At 43.6% G+C, this 13073-nt stretch overlaps 2 protein-coding genes across 2 annotated transcripts; both read left to right on the top strand.

Annotated features, from left to right (window-relative positions):
• The first annotated feature begins 232 nt into the window (after nucleotides 1–232).
• skor2 (SKI family transcriptional corepressor 2) lies at nucleotides 233–8332 on the top strand. Its single transcript, XM_034547313.1, has 7 exons — nucleotides 233–2209; nucleotides 2865–2928; nucleotides 3709–3786; nucleotides 6393–6458; nucleotides 6648–6746; nucleotides 6972–7039; nucleotides 8276–8332. The coding sequence occupies exons 1-7, from the start codon at nucleotides 233–235 to the stop codon at nucleotides 8330–8332; spliced, it is 2409 nt and encodes an 802-aa protein (XP_034403204.1).
• Nucleotides 8333–11041: 2709 nt separating this feature from the next.
• Nucleotides 11042–12671, top strand: ier3ip1 (immediate early response 3 interacting protein 1). Its single transcript, XM_034546870.1, has 3 exons — nucleotides 11042–11185; nucleotides 11520–11621; nucleotides 11946–12671. The coding sequence occupies exons 1-3, from the start codon at nucleotides 11095–11097 to the stop codon at nucleotides 11999–12001; spliced, it is 249 nt and encodes an 82-aa protein (XP_034402761.1). The 5' UTR covers nucleotides 11042–11094; the 3' UTR covers nucleotides 12002–12671.
• The last annotated feature ends 402 nt before the right edge of the window (nucleotides 12672–13073 follow it).

Genomic DNA, 13073 nt, shown 5'->3' with positions numbered 1-13073 from the left:
GCAATTAGTTTACAATAGTATTCAGTGTGCACTTTTATTTATTTTTATTTTTTACAAATTCCACACGTGTGTGTATATCATCAGTAATTATCTACCTATTTCATATTATTTGTTATACAGAGAGACAGGATAATTTTTAGGGGGTAAAAAAGAAAAAAAATCAACGTTTGTGGATCTTTCTTTCATCCTTTCTTTTCATGCAGGTCGTTCTACAAACAATTTCCCTCCAAGTATGGACAAGAGCCATCTCTCGAGCACTAATGACATCATAATGACGAGCTCAACAGGCTCCTACCAACAGGAACCCCGAACACCACCCAGACCTGCCCATCACCACTCCTCATCTTCGTCCTTATCCTCCCCTTCTCCGTCCTCTTCCTCCTCACCCCTCAAGCCGAACCAGGTCGGCCAGGTCATCCTATACGGCGTTCCCATTGTATCGCTGGTCATTGATCACAACGAGAGACTTTGCCTGGCACAGATTTCCAACACACTCCTCAAGAACTACAGTTACAATGAGATTCATAATCGCCGCGTGGCACTGGGCATCACTTGCGTCCAGTGCACTCCGGTTCAGTTGGAGATTCTTCGCCGGGCCGGTGCCATGCCCATCTCGTCACGCCGCTGTGGCATGATCACAAAGCGCGAAGCCGAGCGCCTCTGCAAGTCCTTCCTGGGAGAGAACGCACCGCCCAAACTGCCCGACAACTTCGCCTTCGATGTGACACACGAGTGCGCCTGGGGTTGCCGCGGTAACTTCATCCCAGCACGCTACAACAGCTCCAGGGCCAAATGCATCAAGTGCTCTTTGTGCAACATGTACTTCTCCCCAAATAAGTTCATTTTCCATTCCCACCGCACACCAGACGCCAAGTACACCCAGCCCGACGCTGCCAACTTCAACTCCTGGCGACGACACCTCAAACTCTCTGACAAACAACCGGCGGATGAGATGGCCTTCGCATGGGAAGACGTCAAGGCAATGTTCAATGGAGGCAGCCGAAAGAGAGCGCTTCCCTCTTCATCCCATTGTTCCTCAATGGGTCCTATGAAGACTCACCCAGGTTCGTTAATGCCTCACATGATGGGACCTGACCTGGTTGCTCAGAAAAGAGCCCGCTTCGAGGACGACGATGATTTGGATGGAGGCAGTCTGTCGCCCCGTAAGGCCCCACGTAGCTACCCTGTCATCCCTGTCCCAAGCAAAGGCTTCGGCATGCTGCAGAAGTTCCCTCCCACGTCGCTCTTCCCCTCGCCTTACCCCTTCCCGGCGTTCGGCCTTTGCCAGCAGAAAAAAGATGACAGTGATGTTTCAGGTGGCCAGAAAGCAACGGGGTTGTCGGGTCTTTTATGGCCTGGCCGCAAAGACACCTTTTATCCTCCTTTCTGCATGTTTTGGCCACCAAGAGCAGGAGGAGGAATCCCTGTCCCCACCTACCTCCAGCCTCAGCCCAACGCCCTCTCCTCCCTGGCAGACAACCCCTCTCTCAGACAGGCCTTTTTGGATCTCTCAGACCCCAGTGAGCCAGGCGCTGTAACTGGCAACGGCAATAGTGTCAGCGCATCCATGGCCCCCGGCAGCGGGACTACAACGCCCAGATCCGGGCTGTTTGACCCAGAGTGTACAACAGTAGCCCCTGATCTTCGCCCTGTGACGTCAGAGGGCTGGCTCAAACTCCTGGACACCCCGACCCTCCAAACTAGGAAGCCGAGCTACGGCTCGGCCTTCCGACCCGTTATTAAGGATGCCGAGAGCATCGCCAAGCTCCACAGCAGCGGTACTGGGACAGCAGAGGAGGACTTTGGGGTCGTGGTCTCCAGGTCCGATCGCCACCAGCGGCTATCGCCCAGCAGCAGCTGTAGTTACGGGAGTGATAGTGGAGGAGAAGGAGAGGTGGAGGGGGTGGAAAGCGAAGAGGAGGGGGAGGTGGATGTGGAGTCATCGAAGCAAGAGGACGAGGATGAGGAAGGGATCTTCACCGGCAGGCCGCCACAGACTCAAACCAACCTGTACCTCCCCGCATTGAGCGACAGTCACGGAGAGGAGAGGGGGAAGGAGAGAGGGAGTGGCGTTGTGTACACCAGCACCTCCCCTCCCTCCTCCTCGGACCCCACGCAGCAGGAGTCCTCCAGCCTGCCTGCCTCCCCGACTGCAAGCCTGCCTCTCTCGAGCTCCCCACCTCACCGAGAGGACCCAGCTTACAAAAACGTAAATATCCCCCTAGGCCACTTTAGCTAATTATTATTTAAATGGTGCTGCAGTCAGGCAGTGATGTGATCTGCATAAGCAGATTGATGGGCTGGTTTCTCCCTGTAGAAATTGAAACAGTCACCCCACTCTGATCCAGGCCCAGGTGTGGGTTGTTTAATGGCCACGGCGTGTTTGTTCTCCCTCCGTCACCCCAGCCTGTTAGGGCAACTCTAATCTTTAACCTGTCGACTCCCACATTAACCGGGCCTCAGAGACAGAGAAAGGAGGAGGGAGGTAGAATTATGAGCAGCATTTTGAACCAGAACAGAGCGAAATCTTCCATTGAGTAACATACTGCAAATGCAGGTAAAAAAAAGTGTTAACCGTATATTTCAAATTGCATCATTACAAATGAATGCTAACATTGACTGATTAAACGGGGAGGGTACATTACCCCAATGCTAATGTGTTAGACTTCAGATTAATAAGAAAATAAAGCAGGTGCTAATAGAATAACAAATTAAAGCCCACCTTGTAATAGACAATAACAACGTTACAGAATAAAAATGACAACACTATTATTATTATTGTCTATTAGACTTGCTCTGTTGTAATTTAACTATATGGTGCATCATATGTATATGAATTCTAACCGACTACATGTTGTTTTCAGGCTCACAAAAATAGAGACGAAGGACTACCTGTGTACGCAACCAAAGACAACTCCAGCGTTTCTGGTGAGGCATTTTCATCTTCTGATTTTCTAAACCTTTTCTATTCATATTTTCTGATGCACGGGTTGAAAAGTCTACACGATTACACACTAGACAAAAGACAAAATAGTTCTCCGAAAATAATTGTTTTGCATTTTACTGTTTACTTTAATTGTTTCTATTTTCAAACTCTAAAATTCTATTCTCTCGAAACCAAAACTCAGTTTTTTCTTCATATATATATATATATATATATATATATATATATATATATAATCTATGAAAAAAGCCCACTTTGCTTGCTCTACTGTTTGCATGGGTCGCTTGACACCACGTCTTTCACCCTACAGTTGTTTTACAATGTCTCGGTTCCATCAAGTGTTTGAAGGGGTTTTACACTCTTTCATCAAATAGCTTTGCCCAATCTATTCCAGCAAACTGTTACACACCAGCTGTTCCATCAGACGTCTGAGTCAGTTGTATTAGAGCGTCTTTGTTTCATTTAGTGTCTGAGTGAGTGGTTTTATGGTGCCTCCGTGTCCCTGCCAGGCTCATATTCCTGTGACGTTTCATTTGCTCCTCTCATCTCCCGCGCTGACCCTTTTATTTTCGCCGAAGAAAAATGTCTTTGTGTGTTTTGCGGTGGTGCATCACGTACACACACAGAGGGGACACACACAGAAGACACACACACACACACCATGCGCACACTTAGTTATCTCCATGTGTCCGGATAACCAGCTCAACCAATGGGCCTTACTGAAACTCTCCTCCTGTCTGTTCCTCTGTTTCATTTTCTCCCAGATGAAAACAAAGAGCAGAATAGTTTCTTTGTGCCAGAGAGTGAGACGTCGGCGCCCGACTACTGGAGGGAAAGCTCAGGTGCGAATGCTCGCTTGTTGTTTTTTTGTGTGTGTGTGTGTGTGTGTGTGGTTGCAGAGCAGCTGTAGATGGTACAACAACAAGGCAATCAATGAAAAGAATACAGTGAAACATTTACATGACATGTTAGGTACTCTCAAACGTCGGAGAGCGGGCTTAATTTAATTTTGGCATTTGGCTTTTCTCTAGTGTAATTTGGATCTCACATCGCAGAGCAAATTTGCTTTCTTTATGAAACTTCAGATGGAGTCATGATTGAAAATGTGCATCAGGGAAATAATAAAAAAGCAACAACACAATTAATTATTGCAACGGCAGCTTGTTACTGTGAATGGTAGTTAGCGAATTTGAACTACAACGTTTATTAACATATCTAGAGAGCAGGAATAGAAACTATTTGCACTCTGACATTAAAAAGGTAACAATATTGAGAGGTAAATCAATCAATAAACACATTGTTTAAGGAAATGTTTATAATGGCATCAAAAGCAACAGTCTCTGTCGTCCCTCAGCACACACATCGATGAAGATGTATCGTGTTTAAATGTCCATACATAAAATAAACAACGCGTATTAAAAACATATGACTTAATATACATTATAGTGTCAATGGTATTTCTTCTTTTTAGACAAACGAGACTCAGAATACTTAGTGAGAGAACGATCCTCAGTCTTCAGCTTCATCCACCTCATTCTCCTCCTCCTCCTCCTCCTCTTAGACGTGAGTTAAGGGAGTCATATAAATACACAGAGATGAAACAGCAGTGGAAAGCTGATTCTGCCGCTGCTCTGCCACGGCTGCTCTCTTAAGCGGCGCTGTCGCCGGGGCTGTTACTCTTAGGGGGGCCGTTATAGTTCAACAAGAAAACATCAGCTCAGAGATAAGCAGCCACGCTGGCAAATCATCCATGCTAAGACCCATATCCCCGCCGACATAATTGCCTTTTTTTTCCCCCTCCTCAGTGCAAAAAAACCCCTTTCCCGTTTGAAAAAGATCACAGCTTATTGCCTTTTTATATCTGTCAGGAAGACATTAAAAGTGCTTTATGACATCTGTGCCAACATTTATATCTACCCCCCCCCCACACACACACACACACACACACACCACACACTTCCAACCCCCCCCCCCCCCCCCCCCCCTCCCCCACACACACACACACACACACACCGTAATGATCCCTGCGCATAATGTATAATGTATTTCGAAAAAATTACAACGAAACAAATTAAATGAGACCACCTTTCCCCTGATTGCCAAACGTCTCCCTGGGCGGTGGGAAGCTCTACGTGATTAGAAGGCCTGATTCCTCTGAGTCCCCCCCACCACCCCCACCCCCACCCACTTCCACTGTCTTTAAACTCTCCCTCTGTTTCTAGGGAGAAAAAATAATCTAATTTTCCATTTATGTAATGCAAACCGCCTTGGCTTTGACTATTCACGGTTAATTGACTGTCAAACGAGGTTGTTATCCTCGGGCACTGTCTGCAAATTTGCTTGTCAAAATGAGACAGAGAGAGGAGAGGAAAGGAGAGGAGAGTGAGGAGAGGAGAGCTCTCTCTCTCGGCTTCTAAATGAGAGAGGGAAGCATGGGGAGGCTTGAGGAGCCGGGATGTGAAATGACTGGAGGAGAATGTACACGTCGAGTTGGCTGGATCGCTTCATTTAAGGCGCACAATGCCTCATTGTCACGATTCAGACGTTAGCGCAAACACACACATGGAGGACCAAATGGACACTTTGAGAACTGCTCAATTCTAAAACAACATGCGATGAAGATGTTTGTTAAAAGAAAAGCGAAATGGAAGATGCTGGCGTTTTAAAGCAACAAGTAGATTGCCTCCAGCAGTAAAAAAAGCTTTAAAAAGAAAAGCACACAGACATAATATACACAATGTAAACGGCTGCATAACTATAATAATACTGTTTTACGTTGATTTACAGTTGTTCTATCTTCATGCAGTTTTTTAAAGCCACTGGTCTTGGTCAAAACAATTCACCTGCCAACAAATGACAGTTCTGACATTATAACGTTTGAGAGCGCGGTAACCTGCAAGCGTGCAAGACATTTTAAGCAAATTGGTGGAGTGGCCTTTTGAACTTTTCAGCGCAGACCTCCACTTCAGTTCGACGGGCTGCAAAAATCGATTGATTGTAATTTCTGAACGCGAATAGTGTTCGTTTGTTTTCCTAATAGCGAGCAATATGGTCTGACAGCATGGAGAGATGGAACCTGTCATGGAGTGAGTGCAGTAAAGGCCTCCAGCTCCAGCGCCGTCTAACTGTTACCACAGACTTGCACCGACATCTGGTGGCCAAATAGTGAACTGCATCGCTCTGGCGCTGTGAGGGAGAGGACGAGGGATGCAGATTACTGTAGATGCAAAAAGCAAAGTAACGACCGATGGGAATTCAGTCCATGACGAGATTATGATTATGTGACTCGCATATGTCTTGGATATTTAATATACTGTCTGATGTTGTGTGGGAATAGGATGGAACGACAACTAGAGGTGCCTCAATGTAAATCATACACTGTAACTATGTCTGACTTTAGGATATGTGGGACAAAAACATCTAAAGTGAAGTCTCTCTCTGTTTTCAGGTGATCGAAGCCAAGGTGCTGCCTCTCCTGTGCCGCTAAAGAAGGATGTCGAGAACATGGAGAAAGGTAAATATTTTCAATTTGAGTCAAGTTTGGAGATAAAAAATGAATAAATCCCCACTCCTCTCAGATGAATTGACCATACAGATGAATGCATACTGCATTTCTAACAAACCGCCCCCCCCCCCCCCCCCCCGCCCCCTTTTCTCTTTCTCTCCCTCGTATTTTCATTTCTCCTCCTTCCTGCTCCTTCAGAGGAGCTCCAGAAGGTTCTGCTTGAGCAGATCGACTTCAGGAGGAGGCTGGAGCAAGAGTTTCACGCTCTGAAGGGCACCTCACCATTTCCTGTCTTCCGTAAGTCACTTTTGTTCCCACTCACCTGGCATTCCTTATTTATTCTCCGAAGGGCACCTTCTCCTTCGCCATCTTTCTGAACGTTCTCTTGTTCCTCCCCCCCCCCCCCCCTCCTCTCCTACCTTCCTCTTTCCCCCTGCTTGTTCTCAGTCTCCTTCATCCTTCATCAGCTATATTATAATAACTGTACTTTATCAGTTACTCAACTACTTACGCTAATTTCAGATAATTTCCAAGACCAGATGAAACGAGAGCTCGCCTACAGAGAAGAGATGGTTCAACAGTTACAGATGGTAAGATTACTAATGATACAATCAGCGCTGAACACTGATGGAAAATAAATATCGTTGTTACGCCTTTAAACGGCAAATGAAAAACCCCTTTTATAGATACATGAATATAAAAAAGCCTCACTGCTCGCGTCGAAAAACAATCATGGTAATGATTTTCACAAGGAATATAATTAAGACTAATTATAAAGCGCTTCCCAGTAAAATATAGTTACACTATTTGAAGAGGGAAAAGAAGAACTTAAAAAATGCATGAGGAAATGTGACAATAACAAACCAATTAACATAACAACCACGGTAGACTGTAGGCATGAATACGGAATCTGAAGCCATGCCTTGAGACTAAAACAGGAATAAAACGAAGATTAAATAAAGCCACCGATATAGGACTCAACTGGACGGCTCTCCTATTGCTTATTTTTCCATCAAACGACGGAGCCAATCGTGGAGTTTGTCTTTCATGGGTGAGAAGTTCCTCTGCAGTCGTCTGAGTGTTTCCGTCCACATCAATCATCACCGCAGCAGCTGGCAGACAGGCTGACAGACAGTGTTTGTCTTTGCTTTCTGACACACGCAAACAACACACACTCGTATGCACGTGATGTCAAACACACACACACACACACACACACACACACACACAAGAGCACACTGCACGTGTGTATCCGCACAGGCATTCAAGCCTTATGAGGGAAAAGAAAAGAAGAAAAAAAATCTCAATTGACTAATGTGTCTAGAACCAGCAGATGGATCCGTCTGAGAGTAATGATACATTCATTTCTCGAAGACGTTCAAATGAACTCCGCGGCTAAATTTTAGATTTATGTTGCCACAACACGTTTGAGAATCTGGATTGTTTATCGCAGCTAAACAACGAGAATAGATATATTTTTTTCTTTTACATCATCAGTGTAATGGAAACTTTATATTGTTTACAGTAAGTTGCTTCTTTTTACAGTGAGGAAAATGTGTTTTTTGAAATAAAATAATGTTATTAACCCTCAAATAATACACTATTTTAAAACTAAAGCATTTTGCAGGGAATTTCAGTATCAATGATGACAAGTCATATGCGTCAAATGCTTATAGCGCTTGGTGGCTTTTACGTAGGTGACCAGTTATTTGGGGATGTTTAATCTCAAGGTTTACGAGGCCATATGAAGACCATATACTGTACTGTATAGTATAGGAAAACAATGAATAATCTAACATTTGTGTCTGGCTTTTTGTTTCTTTCAGATTCCCTACGCAAACATCCTCAGAAAAGAAAAGATCATCTCCCATCTAAACAAATAGCTAGAAGGTGAGTGTTTTTTAATTAATTTGACTTTTTTAATGGAGAAATATCAACACGGTAGATGTCAGGTGAGGATTTAAGCATTTAATTATTTAAAACTCAAAGCAGAGGAAGTTCAGCAAAGTTTAATTGCCTCTGAAATAGTTTTTTGGAAGCTGTAACCATATTTAGCCTGGATTTGGTTTGTAGCCAGGGATAAACATATACACTATCTGCAAATTAAACTGGTTTCCTTTGCCGTGAGGTGATCATTTAATGGAAAATGTTGACATCCAATTATATGTTGTTTAACTTAGCTTCACAATTACTTGTCCATGAACGTCAGCCGTCTGATCGCTACAGTGTAGGTTACAGCTGAACAGAGCTGAACAGGGTCCTCTGGACCCTTTGGGACAGACGGTGTTAAGTCTTTTAAAAACACTAAACCAGGACATGACACTCATGGTGTGTTTGCATTCATTTATTGTCTTCACAGCCTGAACCCACAAACTCCCTCCTGAGGGCAAGCAGCTGTCTGGATTTGCGTGAACTCCCCAAGAAGAAGAAAAAAAGAAAGGAAAATGACATTATATAAGTACTTTTTAAACGTTTTCCTTCAACAGCGTTTTGTTCGGGCCTCTGCAGTACAACCCCTGTTAACAGCCCTGCACTTAAACAACAGTGTTGACCAGTGTGTACTGCCGTGGGGGGAGGGGGGGGGGGGGGGGGCACACTGGTACAAGTTTCCTTTTCCCCCCTGGGTCCAGTTCATTCCCTGAACTGAAATGGGCCAAAACTGTCGACATATGGGGAAACAGAATGAGTCCGCCTCTTTTCTCATCGAAGCTTTACCCAACCCGGACTAAAGCAACCACGACCTTTCTGGTCTTTGGCGAATTTTAGTGCCGTTGTGGAGCACCAGGGAGGCCGTGGTAGACTTTGTCCTCTTTTCCCAGCTCGAAACAGACGAAGAGCGAGAGGAGAGCGCCACAGGGACAGTGAGACCGGGCGTGGTTGTCAACTGTACATACACCACTGTGGATGAGCATGGACTTCACGCTGAGATTGTCGCTGTTGTTGTTGTTATTGTTGTTGCCTTTGTTTCACCAACATGGGGACCCTGAAGAGAAACAAGCATACCGACCTTTAAATACTGGCAACGCCGGATCCCAATGGGATGTTCCTCATCATGTCCAGTTGTGTTTATTGACCAAAACAAACTTCCACGTGAACACAAATCCGTGGTCAGTGTCAAGTCATTACTGGTGAGGGCAGTAGGTGTTGGAGGTGACTTGATGCGACGGCCATGTTTACTCGGTTAGACGTCAACTTGAATACATGCCATGAAGAACAAAATAAGAAAAGAAAGATGAATGAAGTATTGGTGTTTGGGGTTTTAAAGTATTAATACAGGGTGGTCACACAAAAAGGGCAAAACACAATTTAAAGTGGCAGAACAGTTGGAAGTGATTTGTGAGGTTAGAAAAAAATAAAAACTACGTGGTATTATGTTCAATGCATATGTTTCTGCACTGGTTATTTTTCACTTAAGGCACCCTTAAAATACTTTTACCCTCCACCCATACTTTCTATCCTTTATCGCACATGCTTCGCAGGTCAAGGTGATATTGCCACCGTCAGCTAAATATGTGAGATGTCTTCAGATGGTGAATCGACTAGTAAAGGCCAATTCTGTGTACTTGTTGCTGTCCAAATGAGTCTCTGGTTCCACACGGAGCAAAAGACTGAAGTCTGTTATTGTTGTATATCTACTTGTAAATGATTTCACCTGACTGTATACAATGTCATAGTGAGAATACTGAACATCACAGGCGGTCTATCTATATGTGTTTGTTCGTTTGTTTGTTTATTTATTTGAATATCGGGGCCTATTGTGAGTATCCTGATTGTGAAAATATTATTTATTATGTCAAAAGAAATAGAAAGCAACATGTTGTTGTTGTTGTTGATGATGATGACGAGGACGATGATGATTATGATGACGATGGTGCAGTCGAGTGTATGTCAGAGAGAATTGAAATGAGAACTCACCCACCTTGTTTATAGAATGCAATGAATGAATGGATAAAGTTGTCATTTACTGAGAGAAATGGTATCATTATAAACGGTTAATGCAGATGTATTTAAATATGTTCTTGTAGTTTCTCTACTATGTATGTGTAAATTAAAAGTCTATACAATAACCTGCATGTGGTTTTGCTGTTTATGGAAATTAAATCATTTTTAGCTTCATGCAAATATGTCATAGGTTTACAGGGTGGACCTCCTCCCAAATTAAGAGTAGAAATAAATAGTCACTCATGCTAACAGCTATTAAAACACATGGATTGGTAAGTTCATACAAATTAAATAAAAGACGTCGCAGCAACAGACATGTGACAATGTTATGATGATGGGAATATATTAAATATTAAGAATACAGTATATACTTAGACATGACCACAACATAATCATTTAGGTATATTATAATTTGTATTATGCCTTTAATAGTCAATGTTGACAAGCGGAAGAAAAAAACTTGAGATCTTATTTTTCTAAGTATCTCAATATATATATATATATTGAAATATATATTTTTTTTAATAAATGAAGATTAAAAGACCCCCTTTTTTGTTCAAGAGACACAGGGCGCCTGCACGAGACCACTTTCTCAAGTTAACGCGCACGGTTCACGTCCTTTTTTTACTTCTGCTGCACGACCTCCGCTGCCGGTTTACGGCAGCCGGGTCTGTGGGAGTAGTGGGACGGAGAAGTTGCCAGCATGGCGTTTACACTGTACTCTCTCATCCAGACCGCGATTCTGTGTATCAACGCCATCGCTGTGCTGCACGAGGAGAGGTTCCTCAGCAAGTGTAAGTGTTCTGCCCTCTGTGAACAATCTCCATTATGTGTTGTACGGAAATAACGACGCGTACCGCGTACCTGAAAGCGGCTAGCTAGCTGTGTAACGGCGACACTATTAGCATTCAATGGACTCGCGTTGAGATATCTAGGGAGCACATTGAGGTTCGTTCAATTACTAATGAGTTCACGAGTCATGCGTTATAATTACTGTAGAAAAAGATGATTTATTTTGCTACCTCCTGTTCCCTTTCTCATTTCTGTATTCGTGTCCTCGCCCCCTCCTTTCCTTTTTTCCTCCTCCTCCTCCTCCTCCCTTCTGATCTCCTTCCTCTCCGTCTCCAGTCGGCTTTGGTGTGGACCAGGGAGTTGGAGGTTTTGGGGACGACCCAGGAGTCAAAGCCCAGGTTCTCACCCTCATCCGCTCGGTCCGGACCGTCATGAGAGGTTGGCAAACTAATCCCTGGCTATTCTATCACATTTCTGGGCACTGATTCCAATGGATGCCTGACTCTTTGACACCATAACCATAAACCCATATACTTGTTTACAATTCCTCACAGTGGGTCAAAGGTTGTTTTCTTTAACGCTTTTTCTATTTGACCTAAATAAACCAAACATCTATTGGTTTGAATAAGGAAATGCCGACTCTTAAATGTACCAACCTGTTCAATCATGTTCGAAGTATAATAGCCAGTACTAGTATTTAGAGGTTTTAGGATTCTGCAACGTGCTCACTGTTTTTGTTTTCTCTCTTCTTCTTTATCACAGTGCCATTGATAATAGTAAATTCGGCCTGCATCGTCCTGCTGTTACTGTTTGGCTGAAAGCGTCCACAAATGAAGCCAGATGACCAGACATGTGCCAAGGAACAAACACACACACACACACACACACACACACACACACACACACACACACACAGAGAGATGCTCACAGATACATATCTGTCATTCAGAGACCGTTGACCGTCATCAGCAGCGTGGAGAAGTTTGGGGCTTCCATGGAAAAGGAAAACTTAAGTCAACCTGTGGGTGTTTTTATCCAAAGAGAAGAACTGACCGGTCAGCTGGTTAATGATGATGGTGGTTTATGTCTGGTGTGGACTTAACCTGATGACTTAACCTGCTTGTCAATGTGACACAAAGGGACAAAATGGAAGTTATTGATCGTGACACCATCAACATAAGGATTTGATATGTGTTTTATCGTGCCGTTACAAATGGGAAACATTATCGAAGGAGTGTTATCAGCAGTAGGGCTGGATAATAGGTAAATATTTATTACGTGCTATTGTATGGCTATCCAGAGCTATAGCTGTCTTTTTACAATTTTCTAATTTAGAAATGTAAGAGGGGGGGGTACACAAAGACTGGCTCACATTTCAGTCAGGGACTACAGATGAAAAATAGCCTCTTGGCTGACTGTGGCACCTTCAATGTGTTATTAATGTGCACCGTCAAATACACCAATAAAATATATTTGTATTTTACACTACAGTGTTATTGTGTGCAGTTTTTGTGTGTCCCGAGATGTCAAATGCTTTATTGAGAAATAATATTGAGTTGTCTTGGTAGGGAGACTGGAATCAAACTGTTATTTTAATAACATAAAATAAAGAACATTTCCAGTTTGACTTCACACAACAATGCAGTTGGACATCATGGCCAATATCTAGTCTTCTGCACCAAAAACAGCTGAACTGCTAACATTGTTCACGTTAAGCTTAGTTGAGTTTAAGCCGTCTATACTTCAACAGCTAAAGGAGCTGACAGACTGAGTTTCAGGATGTGTTGACACTTGACTGCTGCTGTAAAATGTGCCCCTCATTTAGCTGGAGAAGAGGCATTGGTAACCGTTATCTGATCAGTTGCATTGAGGGAAATCCACTATCCCGAT

This window comes from Cyclopterus lumpus, chromosome 12 (assembly GCF_009769545.1).
Source record: "Cyclopterus lumpus isolate fCycLum1 chromosome 12, fCycLum1.pri, whole genome shotgun sequence".
Classification (NCBI taxonomy): domain Eukaryota; kingdom Metazoa; phylum Chordata; class Actinopteri; order Perciformes; family Cyclopteridae; genus Cyclopterus; species Cyclopterus lumpus.
Note: the sequence above shows the minus strand (reverse complement) of the source record. Positions and strands in the feature narration are given on the sequence as shown.

Bases quoted from the DNA above. Each gene is read 5' to 3' on its own strand.
- skor2 (XM_034547313.1), top strand. From the start codon at position 233: ATGGACAAGAGCCATCTCTCGAGCACTAATGACATCATAATGACGAGC. The intron at 2,210-2,864 runs GTAAATATCCCC...TGTTGTTTTCAG, and splicing joins AGGACCCAGCTTACAAAAAC to GCTCACAAAAATAGAGACGA. The intron at 6,747-6,971 runs GTAAGTCACTTT...CGCTAATTTCAG, and splicing joins CTCACCATTTCCTGTCTTCC to ATAATTTCCAAGACCAGATG.
- ier3ip1 (XM_034546870.1), top strand. From the start codon at position 11,095: ATGGCGTTTACACTGTACTCTCTCATCCAGACCGCGATTCTGTGTATC. The intron at 11,186-11,519 runs GTAAGTGTTCTG...CTCCGTCTCCAG, and splicing joins GGAGAGGTTCCTCAGCAAGT to TCGGCTTTGGTGTGGACCAG. The intron at 11,622-11,945 runs GTTGGCAAACTA...TCTTTATCACAG, and splicing joins GGTCCGGACCGTCATGAGAG to TGCCATTGATAATAGTAAAT.